Source organism: Acomys russatus, chromosome 4 (genome assembly GCF_903995435.1).
Source record: "Acomys russatus chromosome 4, mAcoRus1.1, whole genome shotgun sequence".
NCBI classification, from domain to species: domain Eukaryota; kingdom Metazoa; phylum Chordata; class Mammalia; order Rodentia; family Muridae; genus Acomys; species Acomys russatus.
This window is the reverse complement of record NC_067140.1, coordinates 23,024,038-23,043,103: the sequence shown is the minus strand read 5'-3', so window position 1 is coordinate 23,043,103 and position 19,066 is coordinate 23,024,038. Positions and strand designations below refer to the sequence as shown.

The 19,066-nt window shown below is 45.9% G+C and overlaps 1 protein-coding gene across 1 annotated transcript in view; it reads left to right on the top strand.

Annotated features, from left to right (window-relative positions):
* The first annotated feature begins 202 nt into the window (after nt 1–202).
* The window catches only part of LOC127188372 (serine/threonine-protein phosphatase 4 regulatory subunit 1-like), a 40,577-nt gene continuing 21,713 nt past the window's right edge, over nt 203–19,066 (top strand). The window contains exons 1-4 of the mRNA XM_051144853.1: nt 203–222; nt 3,331–3,485; nt 4,757–4,899; nt 13,993–14,139. Coding sequence (XP_051000810.1) covers nt 203–222; nt 3,331–3,485; nt 4,757–4,899; nt 13,993–14,139 — 465 coding nt within the window. The remainder of the gene's footprint in view (nt 223–3,330; nt 3,486–4,756; nt 4,900–13,992; nt 14,140–19,066) is intronic.

The following is a 19,066-nucleotide window of genomic DNA, read 5'->3' as shown; positions in this document are numbered from 1 at the left end:
AGATGTGAACTTGTGTGTGAGACACTAACTCTAGCAGTGCTCCAGGATGGGTCATTGGCCTCAGACACCATGGCTTTCCACTGGTCATCTTTTCTTGGTGCCAAGCTGCCATCTGGGCACCATGTCAACAGTTAGTTGTTGTGTCTCTGTACTCTCCTCCAATCTTTAACAGTTCCTTGTTCTACCCTTGGCTTACATGACAATGGTGATTTTTGAAGAACAGTAATGAGGTAGTTCATAGAATGTCTTCCCAATGAGGTTGTCTGGTACTTTCTCATAATTAGTTGGGGGTCATGAAATTTTGGATTACAAGGACTAGGAGGTGCAGCCTTGTTGGAGGAAGTATGCCACAGTGCTTGGATTTTGAAGTTTCAAGGCTCAGTCTCACTCCTGACCTATGGATCAGGATACAGCTCTCAGATCCCTACCGCCTCTGCTCTAAGTGTGCTCCCCGCCATGATGTTAATGGACTGACCCTCTGAAACTATGTAAGCGATCCCTCAATCAAGTGCTTTCTTTTATAGGATTTGTCTTGGTCATGGTGTCTCTTCACAGCGATAGAACATTGACTAAGACAACATACCATACAGTTCAGTACAGTGTATACAACACATGCACTACAGTTAGTGTCATCACACATGCCATACAGTTTACAGCTTTCAGAATTCTTGTTGATAGATTTGAATGTAGTCAGAGACTTGTGTAACATTCTGCAAGGAATTTTGAAACTTTACCACTTCCAAAAGCAATCCTGTTCCCATGAACAGTTTCTGCTCACGTGATATCATCCTCCACCCTCAGCAGCTGCTAACCTGCTTTCTGTGTCCACTGTGGGAGCAGTGCAACCACGCGGTTGTGGGTTTTCACTCAGGGATTTCCAAGGTTCGCCTGTTTTGTAGAACACGTCAGTTCTTCATCTTGTCTGCTTGGCAACTAATAATATTTCAGGTTGTTCTCAGACATTTTTCCATTTGAATAACATTGCGTCAGTTGACTGTGAACAGTTTGAAGGGTGAGTCTGTGTGCCTCTTTAGGGAAATCATTTCTCCCAGTCTGTGGCTTGTCTTCCCCACCCCACTTAGTAGTGCAATTTTGGAAAAGACTATTTCATTTAATGACATTGTAAAATTATTTATTTTCTTTTATGGTTTATATATTTTGAGGCTTCAAAAATATTGCTACCACTGGATGGTGGTGCACACCTTTAATCCCATCACCCAGGAGGCAAAGGCAGGTGAGTTTGAGGCCAGCCTGATCTACAAAGTGAGTTCCAGGATAGCCATGGCTACATAGAGAAACCCAGCCTTGGAAAATGCTACCCAAAGCTCATGCAGGATTTTTTCCTCCTCTGGATTTTTCTTTTCATGAATTTATATGGTGAAGCTCTCAATGTTAGCCTTCTAGTCCATGTTGCATTAATCTCTATGCATGGTATCAGATGATAGGTCCATTTTTTCCCAGTGTCCCTTCATTCCAGCATCACTTTTTGAAAAAGCTGTTTTTTCTCTGTTGACCTTTGTAAAAACTCATTGGTGATGTATGTGTGGGCCTATTTCTGGACTCCTACTGTGACTTTTATCTATTTCTCCTTGTAGTTTTATTGATTTTTACTCTGTAGCTTGAAGCTGTGTTATTTAGTACATAGACATTTAGGATTATAATTTCTTCTTTATAAGTTCACCCCTTTATCACTGTGAAATGACTTTATCCCTGGTGATGTTCTCTGTGTCTGAAATGTATTTTGTCTGATATTGAGGTAGCTACTTTAGCTTTCTTTAACTATTGTTAGTTTTCTTACTTTAAATATATTTACATATGTCTATTAGAGTGTGTTTCTTGTTAGCAGTACATAGTTGGATGTTGTTTAACTCTAGCAGTCTTGGTGTTTTAACTTGAATGTTTGGAGTGTTTATGTTATTTGTATTCACTGGTGCTGAAGCTGACATCCTACCTCTCAGTTCATTTGTCATAACTCTTTTCTCTTTGGTGTCTTTATCTGCCTTTTCTTGGTTTAATGGAATTTTTATGAATTCAGTTTGTCTTAATAGTTTTAGTTATGATTTGTTGTCTTGTTATTTTAGTGGCTGTCTCAGGGCTTGCCTCATTTAGTTTCTACTTCACAGTGTAATAAAGTTACACTAGTATGCTTTCATTTTGTCTTCTGGTCTTTGTGCTGTTTTGTCTTCCATTTTACATACACATATGTACACATACATACATATATGTGCTATAAATCCACAATTCATTATCAGTTTTATTTAACAGTTGTTTCTTAAAGAGATTTAAATAATGAGATAAATCTTTATATGTGGTCATCATTTCTGGTGCTTTTAATAATTTATGTAAAGCTGAATTTCTGTGTGGTGTCACTTTCTCCTGCTTGGAGGATTTCTTTGATCATTTCTTATAGTTCAAGTATTTTTTTTTTTAAGTGTTTAATAAAGCATTTGTCTGTGGCTCCTTGTTTTGAGTAGTTTACATTGGCTCCTCGGGTTTGTAGTCCTACTCTTTGGAAGGCCTACTCCCTCCCTGCTCTTGAGCATAAGTTGAATAGACACCTTGGTTTCTCGCTGGTGCCTGAGATGCTTTACAGCACAAGCCTTTTTGCCTGCAGTAGTAGTCTCATCTTCACAGCCTCATGGCGAGAGCCTCTTGTTTGTGGCATGTGCTCAGTGCTGCCTACTGTCTGTGGAGAGTCTCCCTGGTTGTTAGGTTGCTCCTCAGTTGCAGGCTGGCTCGCTGCTCTCCTGCTGGCCTGGGGCCCAGTACCAGCTTTCTTTTCCTTAGATACTTGCTGCCACTGACCCTGCCCTTCACCTTTGCTGTCTTGACCAAGCCTACATATAGCTTTCGTGCTCCCTCAAAAGGGGTGTTGCGGGTCCATCGTGTTTAAGGTTAATCTCATTTGAAGAGAGAGAGAATAAACATAGCACATTCAGGGAAGTGCCTGAGTTAAAACGATTCCCTCCAGACTTCTGTCTGCACGTAGTTCTTCACTTTCCAGACCTTGAAAGGAACAGCAGGTACTCTCTGGGCATCTTTTGTTCGTTGGCTACCTGCTCCACATGCCTCTGCTGACCCAAGAGCTTTCTTCTAAGTCTGTATGGGTTTTAAGAGCCAGTAAGCAAAGGAGGATAAGGGTTTTGCTGTGTCAAGTTTATTCTGGCTGCAGGTTGTGAGATAAAGTCACAATGCCTAGAGGGCTTTGATTGGCATTAGAGCAGCCATCTTTGATGGTAGTCTCTGTGCTCTTAGATGGACATGGCTGGCTTTCCTTTGCTCCATGGCCTTCCTGTTTTAGCTCGGTGCCTACAACTGAGCCCTCTTTAGCCAGCACCTTCCAGGTAACATACTGCGTGGCTCCTTCTGTCTCCACAGCCAGATTGTTGCAAGAGGACTCCTGGGCGTCTTCAGGGACTTCAGCCATCATGACGAGGACACCCTAGCAGTCCTGGAGGTGGCAGTCCAGATGTCAGAAGATGCAGGTTTGTTCAGTTCTGTAACTTTCTTTACTTATACATTTCTTTAAAATTATATACTGTAAATACTAGCTAAAATTTAAAGGCCTTCATATTAATCAGTGAGCTTTGGGCCGTGTCTGACCATGGATAGATTTTGTCATGAAGAACAGACGTCTTACTTGAGAATGACTCAAATTGTCCTTATTTTTGGAACATCAGAGTGACTAATGTGATGAGGGCCATTTGCCCTGGCATTTAGGCCTTTTGTATTTCTTGAGTTTTGCCAGAGTGCTGGTTGCTAAGAAACACCCAATCAGAAGCAGCCCTTTGGATTGGAACAATCCCAGTCATTAGCTTCTCTCACCTGTGATCTCTGGGGCCTGATCTTGATTTTCCTTGCTCTTTCTGCCTCTCTGTGATTGCTATTCTGGAGGAAGGCACAGTGCAGCACAGAAGATGCTTTGACACTGCCTGTCTCCTCACCCCTGCCACACAGTAAAGAGAAGGAAGATGAATGAGTGGGTGGGCTTGCCAGTCCTGACAGCTGCCCTGCAGCCCCCCTTCTCTGCACTCATAATGAATGGCGAGATGCTTCAGAAAGTTCCAGAAATCTGAGGTCTTAGAATTTGATCATTTTAGCTGAAGATAGAAAAAGAAGCCTTCCATATAGCTTCCATATTAGTTTAAAATATTCATATGGATGTGACACGACGCTTTTAAAAAGGCCCAAGTGGATGTTTTGGGGCTTTGAATGGATTCTCTTGGTAAATGAATCACCATTTCCAGTGCTGCGGCAATTATATATTTGTGTTAAATTTAATGTGGTGTACTGGAGCTTGAGCGCTCTTTTGTTTAATGCTTTGCCTTAGAAATAATTGGGATGCGTGGATTGTGGGGGAGTGCATTTGTGAAAGAGTTATTTATAATGTATACATCGCGGCTGGAATTTAAATAAGCACAACCCATAGGTCTGGCAGAGAAGCCATTAGCTGTAATGGCTTTGGACGCTGGCCCGGCACGCAGACTTCTTGGTCCTTTCTCCATTTGTATATGGCTTGTTATAAGAGAGTTGTCATCCTCTCTTGCTTTTGTGTTTTTATATTGCTGTGTGGCTCACTAGCTTTTTAAAGCCTGTCTGTAGCATAAATACTCTAAATGGGAAATGATTTTTAAACTGCATTTGTCTAATTTTCTTGATGAAGTATTTTAGTAAGAAAAGCTAGAAACCATTAGTATACCCCATGTCAGATGCTTGGCTTATTCTTAATATAACTCTCTCTGTACTGTTGCTGCAGAGCCCACTGTGCGGATGGAGCTGATGGAGCAAATCCCTCCTGTGGTTGCTGTCTTACAAGAAGGCAGGCTGCATGTCCCTGCGCTGGTCTCCCAGTACTTCATGCCTGTTATAGCGCGGTACCTCGAGGACCCAGATAACCAGGTGTGAACATGGCCACCCTAAGATCTCACTGGCACATCTCTCCAGCCCTCGGTTAGGTTCATCCATAGTTCAGGAAGAGCCTTGGTGGCATGAACTGCCTGAAGCAGGTCCTTTCATCTCATGGGAGAGGTGGGCTGTACTCCTCCCTTGGGAGGCAGAGGCAGGTGGATCTCTCTGAGTTTGAGGCCAGCCTGGTCCATAATGCAAGTCCAAGACAGCCAGAGCTGTCACACAGAAAAACCCTGTCTCAAAAAAAACAAAACAACTTTCCACTCTGGATGTGTGGACAGAATATAAAAGTGGGCAGCTTCATGCTCCTTCTTCTGCTTCAACTGTCATTAACACTTGACCAGTTGTCCATTTATCTCACCCAAATAGACTCCATCACAGAGGAAAGCAGTTTCAGACACCATGTCACTCCAGCTGTCAATGTGTTAGCATGGCTCTCTTAAGAAAGAAAAGGCTGAGGATGCAGCTCAGGGGTAGAGCACTTGCGTAGTGTACACAATGCCCTACATCCAGTCCTTAGCATGGCAAAAGTAGAGAGAAAGACATGCCATTATTTTAAAGTTCACCTCTACTTACTCCCTGCCGTCTGCCCTGCTGGCACTGGTTAAATCCTCCAGTGTCTCACCGTGTGCATTTGTTGGGTCTCTGCTTTTGAGGCAGGCTAGCTTTCTGCTTGTTAAGTAGTGGATGCTGCCCTTGAGCTCTGGGTCCCCTGCCTCAGCATCGTGAATGCAGGATTATGGACGTGCATCCCCATACCCAGCAAGACATGTGACTTTTCCAGATGATGCCTTTGGGTGTGAATACAAGCAAGGATGGCGCATGGGGTTGTCTTAGGTCGCTTAACTCTCTGCAGCTTGTAAGAGCTGTGCCTCCCCACTTCTTGCTGTGTAGTGACTGAAGAACCCGGGCATTTGTCCTGTTGGCTCTCCCATCCTGGGTGGACAGTTGCATCTCTAGCATTAGGATTCCCTTCATCGGGCTGGAGAGATGGCTCAGCAGTTAAGAACACTGTCTGTTCCTGCAGAGGTCCTGAGTTCAGTTCCCGGCAACCACATGGAGGCTCACAACCATCTGTCATACTATTCAGTGTCCTCTTCTGCTGTGCATGAAGACAGTGTGCTCATATACATTAAAAATATATAAATATTTTTTAAAAAATGATTCTTTTCATCCCAAGTGTTCCTATAAACTAGACATTGAGTCTAGAGGTTCATCCAGAAATGGGTCCTCTGCTCCCCAAGAGTACTTCAGCGATGGGACCTGTCCCCATCCTGGATCAAGTTGGGAAGCATAGGAGCTCCAGGACCTTCTTTCTCTAATGCTAAGTGTAGTTCCTAGGTGTAAGCGATATTGTCCTACCTTCTATATGAAAGGTGTCCATCACTTGGAGCAGCCATGGTAGTCCTCAGAGAGACTTTATTTCTTGTGAGCTGTAGATTCTGACACTTGAATTCTGTCATGTGTTGCTCCTTGATGTCATGCTTGGAAGTCTTCAGTGAGGAGCTTTCTCCACTAGCTATTTAAGACCTCTCAAAATCCGACTAGCTAGAAAGGTGGGTAAGTTCTTTATCCTTATTTACTGGTTCCAGGATAATTAGCTGGTATCCGGAGTCATCTACAGATGGCCACTGATCTCTTTCAATGCCTAGATTACTCAGGGCTCTAGGCTTTAACATGGAGCCTGTGCTTCAGTCATCATGAGCATTGCTCTTTTTGATAATTGAGTTGTTTTAGCTCTGGCTTGTAGGAGACATTATTCTAGAACCTTCTAGAATATTGAATATTCTAGAATATTCTAGAAATGATGAGAAACCAGAACCAGGGTGTTCCTGGCTATGAACTCAGTGAATTCAATCATTTCTTTGTGGTGAGTGCAGCTTTTACTTTCTGGTGTTTCTATTTGTATATATTTTTTCACTTTGCACAATGTAATAAGTCTTATGTGGTAATTGACACAGATGTTGGTGTTTGACCCCACATTACTGTATCACTGCACTTAGGGAGGGGTGTGTGTGTGTGTGTGTGTGTGTGTGTGTGTGTGTGTGTGTGTGTTTTGCTGAGTCCCACTCTTGCCTGTTAGACAAGCGTTCTTGTCCTTGTTTTACTCTGGGCCTTTCTAAGTTGTCCAGCCTGGCCTTGAACTTTTGACCTTCTTGCCTCTGCCTCTCAGGTAGCTGAGAAATGGGGACATACCACCAGGCCTGACTGGTTCTCTTCTACTTTGTTTAGGATTTGTTTGGCATTTGTTTGTTTGTTTGTTTGGGTGGGGTTGAGATTGTTTTAATTTTAACACTTTTCCCTTTCCTTTATCCCTCCAAAGCCTCTCAGTATATTCCTCCCCACTCTTCTTCATGGTCTCTTTTCTCATCAGTTGTTATTTATTGCATGTATTCACACACACACACACACACACACACACACACACACACACATGCACGTGGAGTGAAGAAAGCCTCTAAGCTTTCTATTTGTATTAGTGTATTTCGTAGATGACTTTCTGTAAAGGGTGAAAACGTTTTAATATTTAATGACATACCATGTTTAGATTACCACTATTTTCAAGAAATTCTAAGCATTTCGTTTGTGGTTTTTCTTGATCTGATAATCTTAAGAAGGACAGGTAGCCATCTTTAAGTGTTACACAGCATGACAGGATGCAATGGGGTTTTCAGGTAAGGAAGAAACTTTCCTGTTTCCACTCTCCTGCTGTGGGTATTTTGATTATCTTTGCATTTTCTCCCATGAATCTGATCATAACGTGAGGCAGCTTCCTCCATTCGTTCATTTGTTCTGACAGTTTCTGAGTGCCCATCATAAGCCATGCCTGGTGCATTGTGCCTGGGGATAAAGAGATGAGCAGGACAGATTTCTGCTCTCAGCAAGTTCATCTGAAGCCACAGACATTGTCCTGTTTCTTCATCAACTTTACTGGTCTTAATCTTGCCGGTCCTCCCTGTCTTCAGCCTCACATGTGTCTGTGTACAGTCAGCAGTGTGTGTGTGTGCTGTCAGCAGTGTGTGTGTGCTGTCAGCAGTGTGTCTGTGTGTATACAGTCAGCAGTGTGTCTGTGTGTGTGTGTACTGTCAGCAGTGTGTCTGTGTGTGTGTACTGTCAGCCGTGTGTCTGTGTGTGTGTACTGTCAGCCGTGTGTCTGTGTGTGTGTACTGTCAGCCGTGTGTCTGTGTGTGTGTTCTGTCAGCAGTGTGTCTGTGTGTATGTACTGTCAGCAGTGTTGTGTGTGTGTGTGTATACTGTCAGCAGTGTGTCTGTGTGTGTGTACTGTCAGCAGTGTGTCTGTGTGTGTGTACTGTCAGCACTGTGTCTGTGTGTGTATTGTCAGCAGTGTGTCTGTGTGTGTACTGTCAACAGTGTGTCTGTGTGTGTGTATTGCCAGCAGTGTGTCTGTGTGTGTACTGTCAGTCAGCAGTGTGTCTGTGTGTGTGTATTGTCAGCAGTGTGTCTGTGTGTGTGTACTGTCAGCAGTGTGTCTGTGTGTGTGTTCTGTCATCAGTGTGTCTGTGTGTGTGTACTGTCAGCAGTGTGTCTGTGTGTGTGTACTGTCAGCAGCATGAACACCCACTTTTGTTCTTCTGCTGAATTTTCATTCTCTTTTGATGCATTCTTTTAAAATGAGAGACCGTGTCCAGAGATTAGACCTTTTATTGACCTCTGTCACATGTGTTTGTCACATACTTTGTTCCAGAAGGACAAGGCAGAAGTATGGCTTTGCTTCCTGGATGGAACCTGCACCTGCCCTGTGTTTGCTGAGGAGACATGACAGTGATTGGAAGGCTCTCCCTACTGGCAGCACCAGCTGTTTCCCTTGTGCCCACCAGGGTACCCCCTGCCCCCCTGCTGTGCCTCTGGTCTCCCACTGAAGCTGGCCTTCAGCCATCACAGCACTGCTCCTATCATCTCTTCTCCCACCTGGCCTTTCCTTGTCACACAGGCCTTTGAATCCACAGCCCTATCATGTCTGCCTTCACACAGATGTTCTGCAGCTGTCCTCTCCCGCTCCAACCTCTCAGACCCATCTCACCTTCCTGTTGTTTGGTAGGGCTCTGCCACCCTGGCTCTGGGTAGCTAGAACCAGCCTAGCTTCTTCCACTCTTGCCTGCTGAGCTTGGTCTGCGGGAAGAGTCCTGTCACGCGTTGATTGGTGCCATTGGAAATTTATGGGCTTCAATTGCTGCTAGAAGTGCAGCACTCTTGGCAACCCTTTCCCTGCCCCTCATCAGCTCCTTCTCCCGTTATCCTTGGCAGGCCCCTTGGACCTTTGCCGTTCTCATCAGGCCCCTCACCTTGCCCTGCCTTTCGCCAAGCAAGTGACCTTGCCTTTTACATCACGGAGAAAATAGAGTCCTTCAGTCTTCATCCCCTAATGCATTGAACAGAACACCATTTGATGTGTTCAATCCCCTAAGCCACGGCCTAGGACCTTGGAAACTCTTCCCCCCTCAACCTCCACGTCCAGGCAGACCATGCACATCTCCCTTGTTTCCATCATAAATGCATAACCCCCAAGACACACCTACTCCTCTGCCCTTCCACCCTTAAAGCCAGAGCTGTGAGGAAGTTGACTCAACTGGGTAGATTCTGGGGCCTGACTACTCCTCTACCACTACAACCATTAACCTCAGGAAGGCCTGCCCACTAGAGCCAACCTGTTCCTCCCAGTGCCCTTCTCTACTCTCGTGACAGGTGCTGGCTCTTTGGAGATACCCTGGCAGTGTCCAGAGGTTCTTGTTGGTCCCAGTTCTAGTAGTGACGTGGCTCAGTTTGCCTCAGGCTGGGGTAATTGCCTTGTTCTGCCAGATGGATCAGTCTGCTCATTGGCAGGAACTTTTTGCCTGTGACACAGGTGAGGAGTGCCAGGTGTGTCTTAGGGTAACACCTGAAGCCTGCAGCTGTCCTCACACATCTGCTCTTTGGGCTGTACTAAACAGCAGGTCCTGCGCTCCAGCCCTGCTGTGGCTCTGCCTGCCATACTGTCTCACTAGTGTGGGGAGCATGGCACATGGCACAGATGGGAGGGAAATGAGGCTGTGGCTGGGTACCAGGCCTGCTGCCCTGAGCCTCACCTGTCTGTCTAGGAGTTGTCCAGGCTCTTCTGGACTCTCCATGACCTTCTTGCCTGTTGTCAAACCTGAGTCCTTGCTGTAGGAGCTTTTGTGACCTAGCCCAGGATCTAGCACCTGACCGCAGTCTCAAGTTCTGTGGAACTGGGCAGCTAGGCTCACCCAGGCCTTCTGCCCAGCTGTTACGTTTTCACTCGGCCTACTCCCAGCTTGTGTTGTTTCTGTGCCTCAGTTTCTTTCGTCTCTGCTTCCCGGCTTTGACCTCATCTCCCACTGCCAACCTCCCTGAAGGAGGATCTGTGGTAGCCCCAATCTGCTCTCATTCAGTTTCGGCAATGTGACTCCCTCTGCCTGGGCCTGTGCTCCTGCCACCCAGTAGACGTGGCCTTGAACCCGGCTAATTGGCCCATTGGAAAAGATACAGTGCTCTTGTTTTTAAAACAATTTCAAATTTTAAATTGCCTTGACAAATTTAATCACTTGAGAGAAAGACCATAAAATAAACACCCATCTCCTCCCGCTTTATGTAACAAGGGTTTGCAGCTTTGCTTGGCAGCCCTTTGCTTTTGATTGTGAGGTTACAGTAGTGGTTGTAAGTGCCCTGTACCACTCTCCTGCTGTAGAGCACCACCGTCCTTTGCTTGCAGGTTGTCACAGTTACCGCACTTGTGAAAGTGGCTCTGAGTGGGGTGTTACTACGTAAGTAGTAATGACTGTGCTTTCTGGACTGCGTTGGCTTGCTCCTCTGTGTCAGCACCATTGCATTGGTCTGTGCAGCTGTTCATTTCACGTGTGTGCCGTACCATCGCATTTGTACCCTCTTCTCGTACCCGGAGCCAGGTCACCTGTTGGCAGCCTTTTTGAGCACTCTGCCTGACCCATGCTCCATCTGTTATTGATGCTACTTTGGTTTTGAGATTGGACCTGGATGCCTGCCACCATCAACTGCTGCGCCCTCCAGGTGGCGTGAGGAAAACGTCTGCAGCTGCGTCCCTTGATCCTCTCGGGCGCTTGGGCGGGGATTGCTGTCCACACTCCTGTCCGCTGGCCAGGGAGATGTTGGGAACAGGGCATGTGTCCTGACTACTGTTCTTAACTGCATCTTGCGAGGCCTTTTAAACTGTCAGCCCTCATGATGGCTTAAAGATCTGGCTCCTTACAGTGTACACAGATGCCCATTGTAAATTTTACACTTGTTATTGTATTCGGCCAATTACCTGAGTTGTGCAGGACTTTGCTGTTAGGTGGGGTTGTTCTAGGTAATCTTGTCCAGCTGTTATTAATGTAATCAATCTCTTAGTACATTTGAGGTTGGCTAGCCTGTTGGCAGGTTAAGTGTAGTAAATGCATTGTTGTTTGCTTGCTTGAGTTGAGACATGGTCTCACTCTGTAGCCTGGGATGGCCTGGCACTCACAGTGATCTGTTGCTTCAGCCTCCCAGATAGTGGAATAATGGACGTGGGCGGCCGGGCCCACCTGAGCACACCTTAGACTTATGGTGTTTCCACCCTGTGGCTTTATCCAGAGCCATCCCAGCATACCTAGAATCTGCGTATTAGTGTCTAGTCTCACAAGTGAAGAGATGAAACCTCAGCTAGTGAACCATGGAACACACATTCAGATTCTAGTGCTCGTGTGCCACCCTCCCCTGACTCTCCACCGACCTCAGCCTCTGCCCCTCTGTCCCAGTCTGCATTGTTATCCCCTGGGCCTCCGATGGCTGAATGTTGCCACATTTGTTTGCTTTGTGTTCTCCGACTTAGGTGTTCCCTGGCTCATCGGCCACATGACCCCAGGGAGAAACCAAGTGAAAGCAGCCTGATATACGCTGTGCCCACCGGGGTCGGGTGGTGGTACGCAGAAGACAAAGGGTCACACAGAGATCAGACTTCCCAGGCTCACCTCACCCTCAGTTCCTTTTCACTCCTTTTCGCCTTGCTTCTGTTGCCTGGAACTTGTCATGTCCCCAGAGATCACGTCTTTATCCCATTGAGCATGCTCTTCTAGGAACCTGGAGTCTTGCCTCCTGATGTTCTGGTGGTTTCCTGGGCCAACTGTAACAAAGTACCAGGATCTTGGCAGCTCAAAGCCTTGGGTCTTTACTCTCACAGTTCTGGAGGCAGAGGTCCTAGCAAAATGTTGTCAGACTGGGCCAAGAGCTCTGAGAACCCTCCTCACCAGCCTTGCCTCTGAGGATTGTGGATTGTGCTACTTGATGCACCCACCTCTAAGTATTTCTTCACATTTTCTTCTCTTGTCTTTCTCTTGTCACGATGCTTGTGATGGACTAATCCTGGCTGACAGCAGGGCCTTTAATTATGTCTTTAAAGATTCTTTTCTACAGAAGCTTTGGTGGCTATTCATTTTCCATCACCATGTCATGATCCCAGGTAACACAATTTCAAAGAGGAAAGATATATTTGGGCTCCTGGGCTCAGAGGTCTTGCACCATGGCTAGTTAGCTCTGTTGGACAGGAAACAGAATGGGGAAGGGAAAGGGAGGAAGAGAGAGAGAGGGAGAGAGAGAGGGAGAGAGAGAGAGAGAGAGAGAGAGAGAGAGAGAGAGAGAGAGAGAGAGAGAACCCATAAACCATAATCTGGCTTTCTTTTGCTAGGTCCACCCACTGACCCAAAGGTCCCCCAGTTTCCCAGTCCTTGCCACAGGCCAAAGACTGAGCCCTTCAGCTCATGGACAAGATTAAAATTCTAACATTCATAGCTGCGTATTCCAGAGATTGATGTAGAGATACCTAGGAGGGCACCAACTAACCACTGCACTTGCCAGCTCCTGTCTTTGGGTATCAGTCTCCATGTTTGCTGTGACTGTCCAGCCCCTACTGCCCTCCCTCTGTCCTTGATGGCCACTGTGAGTATCCTGGCCATGTCCCCACTGTGCTCTGTGTCCTTAGTTGTCACCTGTTTTGTCTCCCTCTTGATACACTCCGTGTATACTTGATGCACCCCCAAGACAGTATCGTTTATCACTGCTGCCCCAGAATTGTTTCTATGTCTCGTGGCCTTCTCATGTGCTTAGTTCCTGGCACATGCCAGCTCCTCAGTCAGTTTGACACATGAATCATCATAGTAGGACCCAGTCTTGTCACTGTTCTGGGTAATACTGGTAGGGCGTCACCTTTCTTAACATAGCCAGCTAGCAGGGCCTCATTCTCCCACCCCAGCTGGCCTCTGCCTTCCATCTCTTGCTGGCCTTCTGTGCTCATCTCTCATTGCCTGCAATTCACTTGGAGCACTGCTGTCAGACTGATCTTCTTGAAGCACTGTTTTCATGCACTCAGGTCAGAAGTACTGGTGTCGTGTAGCCTTTCTGGCCACAGACTTGGGGCTTGCCCTCTTGTACTCTGCTGTGGCCTGATCATCGGTGACAATATCCGTTCACTTCTGGGGCCTATTATGATTTTGTTGCCTTACTCTCCTGACAATGAGCTGCATATTTCATTGCTCTCTATATAAATGGGAATTTTAGGTGCTTTCATTAAAAACAAAAATGTCTCTAACTGCTCCCGGTTCCTTTGCACCTGGTGCCCATTAACTCCACAGTGGGCAAGGATGAGAAGCATCTTATTTCCGTGCACACTCCACCATGGTGGGGCTCTCCCAGACACAACTCAGGTCTTGTGTGTGGTGGGCCATGTTTGCACAGTAGCAGAGGTGGATGCTGGCTTTCATTCTGACACCTGTGCCAGTGGGGCAGATGTGTGTCCATTCAACAGGCCGTTACAGAATGGACACCTGCTGCCTGTGCAGAGGTGTCTGAGGACAATGGACAACTCACATGGCAATGCCCCCAACGTCATCCTCTGGAAAACACATGACAATTATAAATCGTACACAAAACATGCATATGGGAAGAATGGTTCCACCAGGAAGCTGGGGACAAAGGACAGACCCAGAGGAAGATGGAGAGCTGCCACGGGAGGGCCGTCTCCATCCTGAGAGGACATCTACCCATCCCCTGCTTTACCTTCTACCATTTTCCCTCCAGGTCAGAAAATCCAGCCAGGAAGTGCTACTGGCCCTTCTGGAGCAAGGTCTGATTTCCCACTGTGACATCGAAGGCAAAGTATGTCCCATCCTGCTAGAGCGGTCTGCTCCTGACCGAGATGACGACTGCAGAGCAGAAGCTCTGAGCGTGAGTCTTCCCTGGGAGAGGCTTGCACCCCCAGTGGCTAATGCAGGACTTGAACTTTGGTCAGTACCACTCCCTGAGTAAGGTGGCCAGGGCTAGTTTAGGGAAGTTTCATGGGTGGCCCTGAGCCTGTGTTTAAGGCATGCACATGCACATTCTTGGAGCACCAGGGCTGGAGTGAATATCACTAGCAACTTAAACTGCCAAGCCTCTGCTGCTGCATAGGATGCCCAGTCCCACAGCCAGGCTCCTCAGCCTGCTGGGTTGGGGCCTTGTTTCTCAAAGTCAGGGGCTGGCGAGAGTGTGCAAGGTAATGTCAGGCGGTACTTAGACTGTCAAAAACCCTCAGTACATCTAATGTTTTTATAAATGTGTAAGTAGCAAGGAGTCCCTAGGAGTGGGTGTGGCAGCTCCCTGGCAGGAGCAGTGGGGTATGCTGAGCACCTGGCCTGCTGTGTCGCTTTTCCATGTGTCATCCAGTGGTATCAGGCTGCATACCATTATTTAAGGTCATCCTCCTTCCTCCTTGTTCGACCGTGCTTGCTCCCAGTGCCACAGACGGGCCTCGCCCCTTCTCTGTTCAGGAATCATCATGGGCCATCTCGTCCTCTTAAGTGCCTCCCCTCCACTGACCCATGCAGATGAAGCTGTGTGCTTGACCCTTTCTGCAAATTACAGTGCAGTGCTGCAGGACCGAGCTGGCCTTTTAGGAAATAGTTTTGCATAAAGAGTTTTCAATCCTAAGTCTGATGATGAATGCAGGCTGAGCAGACCGTTGTTTTCTTGTTCAGAAGGGAATGACGTTAGAGGAAGGAATTATTTTTTCCCCAAAGTGCAAAAGCATTATACGCCATGTAGCTAAAAAATTATATTGCAGTGTCAGAACATTTGGCAATTATTCTTCATTTATGTAAAAGTTTTTTTCAACTATGCGTTAAAGGTCTGGATTTTTAAACTAATTTAATTTTTTGCATATTCCATATGTTTATAAGATGAATCAGTCTGAGGAATAATTGATTATTAAAATTCAAATTCTCCAGGGTTCTTTTATAAATTTCAAGTTTCTCTACAAGAAATTTAATTTACTTTGCAAAATGAACCTGGATAATAGCATTTAGTCGGGTATTTGGCAGTTGAGCAGTGAACTTTGCCAAGTAGATCTTTTGCATTTGGAAGTTGGTCCAGCGAGTTTCCAAGGTTACAACTGGCAGTCAGGTATCTTATCCCTAAAGACTGATAATGCCACCAAGAATAATGCTGAAGGCATTCCAGCAGGACTTTTATTTTGTTTTGTTTCCAAATACTCCCTTTTCATCAGTGGTGCCCATCATTCTCCCCCCACCTCCACCCCCTGTTTCTCCTTTTTTCTTTTTGGAACCATTTGGAAAATATAACAGACCTTCCACGGGCCATTTGCAGAAGACATTGGCTCCTGGTTTGTGACTTAAAGCCCTACTGTGCATTCCCTAACCAGTCAAGTAGCTGTGTCCTATCTCGAGTGTCTAGAGGGCTTGCCTGTCTTCCCCTGGATCCCACGGGAGTAGAAGGCGCTGTGGTTTTGGCCCAGCTGTGCTTTGGTCCCCTTTTTTCCCTAGAGCCTGGGAGTTAGGGGGCCCTGGACGCTAAGAGCTGTGGGACTGACTTCTTTTCAGCTGGGAAGTGACAGTGTATAAAGCACGCAGGTGTTTTTATCTGAAGAAGGAAAGGCCACATGTGCATTGTGGAGCTTGCCAAGGAGAATGTTGTCTGGTTCAGTGGGAGATACCTCAAGCTCTGCGGTAACTATTCAGGAAGCCGTTGGCTCACAGCGTGATGGTGATGGTGGGAGCAGATTGGGCTGGGCAGTGCCCTCTGCATTCTGAGCTCTCTTTGTAGCCCCTGTGTGTGAATGTTGTGACATCCGTATATATATAAACACATACCTACTCAGAAGGAGGCTGCTCTATAGGAAATGGCTTGTCACATGGATAACACACACATCTGTCTCTTCCTCAGCTTCGGTGCCAGCATGAACGAGACCATTAGCTAGCCTGCTGCAGCAGTTAGACAGCACAGCCTTCCTGTGAAGACTAGGGCTCAGTTGTTAGTTTATCACATGACACACACATTTCTTTGTTGACGTTGTTTCCAGACACCTTGATGACTGTTAGTGACATCCTCCTCTCTGTGACTGCAGGCAGCTGTGTGTCCATCTCCTTTCACTTAGCCTTGAGTTATGAAGTCCCATTTACCTGTCCCTTGAAGTGGTGAGCTCTGACCTGAGGCCACTGTGGCCTTTTGCCATCAGCGCCCAGCACCAGGCCAAGCCCAGAGTCAGCACTGAATAAATGTTAGTTGTCGGATGAATGAATTGGTAAAAACTGTGAGAGCTGTATCTTGTAATTATATCTAGACAGGATAAACAGGCCACTGGAGACCAATTATAATTCCTCTTGCTTGCAGGGAGGCCATTAGCATTCTGCGATTATAACTAATTGTCAGAAGCCTGGTTTTCTCTCAACACGTTTTCACAGTAAGGCTTCCTCATTTTTTGTCGTCATCCCTATTTTGAGCTCATTTTTATTTGTGCATTTATTTAAGAAGAATGCTGTGGCTGTGGCTGCGAAGAATAGTGGGCACCAAGCAACTCGCTGAAGATGGCCATTCCACACACGTGGTTCCCAGGGCTGCTGGGATGTCACTTCTTGTCACTGTGTGCTGCCTTTTAATGATTCTGGATTTGTCTTATATGGTGTAGTAATAAGGTCATGTGGGTGTGGTGGTTGGGGAGGAGTGGAAAGAGATACAGGGAGCTCTTTAGTTGCCCGTTGCCCTGGATACAGAGGCCTCACATCCTCATTTATTGTGGCCATCACTGCACAACTCTGCTAAGCATTACATCAGAAGCATGTGTCTTCAGAGTTTGAAGACACAGACCTTTTCCTTATTTGTGTTCTGGGCTTGGATTGCCCTTCCCTCACCCCAATTAGGTTTCTTTGTGTTTCCACCCTCCTGCTCCCCCCTTCTCTTGTGTGTGTACAGATTCTCAGAGGAATGATGGCTCCATTACCCACCCAGAATCCTTTACTGTACTATGGCAGTGCTATGTCCCTGAGAGAGACAGAACTTGGAAACAAAATGCCTGCCTTCCTGCCCTCCCTCCCGTCTACTTTTTCTCCTATTTACTTATTTTGGGGTGTTCTTTCTAAAACTTTGGACCTAGGTTTTTTTGTTATTGTTTTTGTTTGTTTTTCTTTCTTTTTTGTTTTGTTTTTTGAGACAGGATTTCTCTGTGTAGCCCTGGCTGTTCTGAAACTTGCTTGGTAGACCAGGCCGACCTTGAATTCACAGAGATCCACCTGCCTCTGTCTCTCAGAGTGTTGGGATTAGGTGTGTGCCACCGCACCTGGCATAGAGTTAGCTTTTTATTCCATTTTAATTTCAAACTTGCAGAAGAGTTTGAAATCATAAACATGAGCTCCTGTGTGCCCTTGTCCCCGTTTCTCTAGTAGCTTCTTTCACCTTTATTTGTGTCATCCTTTCTTTTCTATTTACACACACATATGCACATGTGTGAATAAGCATCTGTGTGTAAATGTGTGCAAATATATTATATACACCCACACATATAAACATTTGACATTGAGTTGGAGACATGATTGTTTGACATTGAAAGACTTCAGTGTGTGTTTCCCAACACAAGGAACATTTTGAAAAACCATAGCACAGGGGTGGAAATTAGTATGATTAAATGAGTGCTGCTGTCTCCCACCTTCACCTCACATGTCGTTGTCAATATCCCTTGGCCCTGAGTTATCCTGTATCTGGCCTCCTGGTCTTAAATAGTTCCTGAGTCTTTGGCTTCTGTTACTTGAGAGTCTTGACACAGTTTAGGTCAGGTTTTTTTTTTTTTTTTTTTTGGTAGAATTTCTTCCATCTTGGCATTGCCTGATGTCACCTCAGGTTTGATCTTAGCCTCTGTTTCTCCAACAGGAATGCCTTAGATATGACATGCTCTTGGTATGTCATGGCGGGAAGCTCAGGACTCAAATGCTATGATGCCAGTTTTGGTGTCGTCAGAGATGGTGTGCCCTCTCAGAAGAAAGGAGAGAGTGTGCAGTCAGCCTCCTTCCTGGACTTACCCATTGGTCTTTGTACCTAGCTGGCATACTGTTGTGAAGTGGCCCTTCAGAGATGCCTTGTGCAGTATCGTGGTCCTTTTGTCCTTATACATTCTTGTTAGTTGAACAGTCAGATCTATAGCTCTAGAATTTTCTTTGTGACATGGCATGGTTTTGATAAGAAATTCAGCTGAGATGAGGACTTCATTGGTTCGTTCTTCTGTGTCATCTCACGTCCCTTGCTGTGAGGTTTCTGGGCTAGCATTGCTGGTGGCATTTGCTTCTCCTCGTCCTACTGTTCCTGGTGCTCAGTTCTTCGCCCTTCTGATTTATTAACCTTTATCATCAAGAAGAATTGTTAAAGTGGGCACAAGGTTGGATCTCTTCTGTCTAGTCTCATTGTTCATGCCTTTTAATTGTTATTCTTAATTAATTTTGCTTGATATAGTTATTGACATGTTTGGATTTGTTCCCACCATTTTGTTTTCCATTTTTCTTACCAGTTTTTGTTCTTCTATTAAGTTCTTTCTTTGTGTATTGAAGTAACTGGATACTTTTTAGGATTACATTTTAGTTTCTTCTTCTTTTTTTTTGTTTTGTTTTTTTGTTTTTTTGTTTTGTTTTATTTTGTTTTGGTGACAGGGTTTCTCTGTGTAGCCTTGGCTGTCCTGGACTCGCTTTGTAGACCAGGCTGGCCTCAAACTCACATCAATTCGCCTGCCTCTGCCTCCTGAGTACTGGGATTAAAGGTATGCGCCACCACGCCTGGCTCACATTTTAATTTCTTTATCACCAAAGTCTCTGTCACTCACTCTCACTCTCTGTGCTCT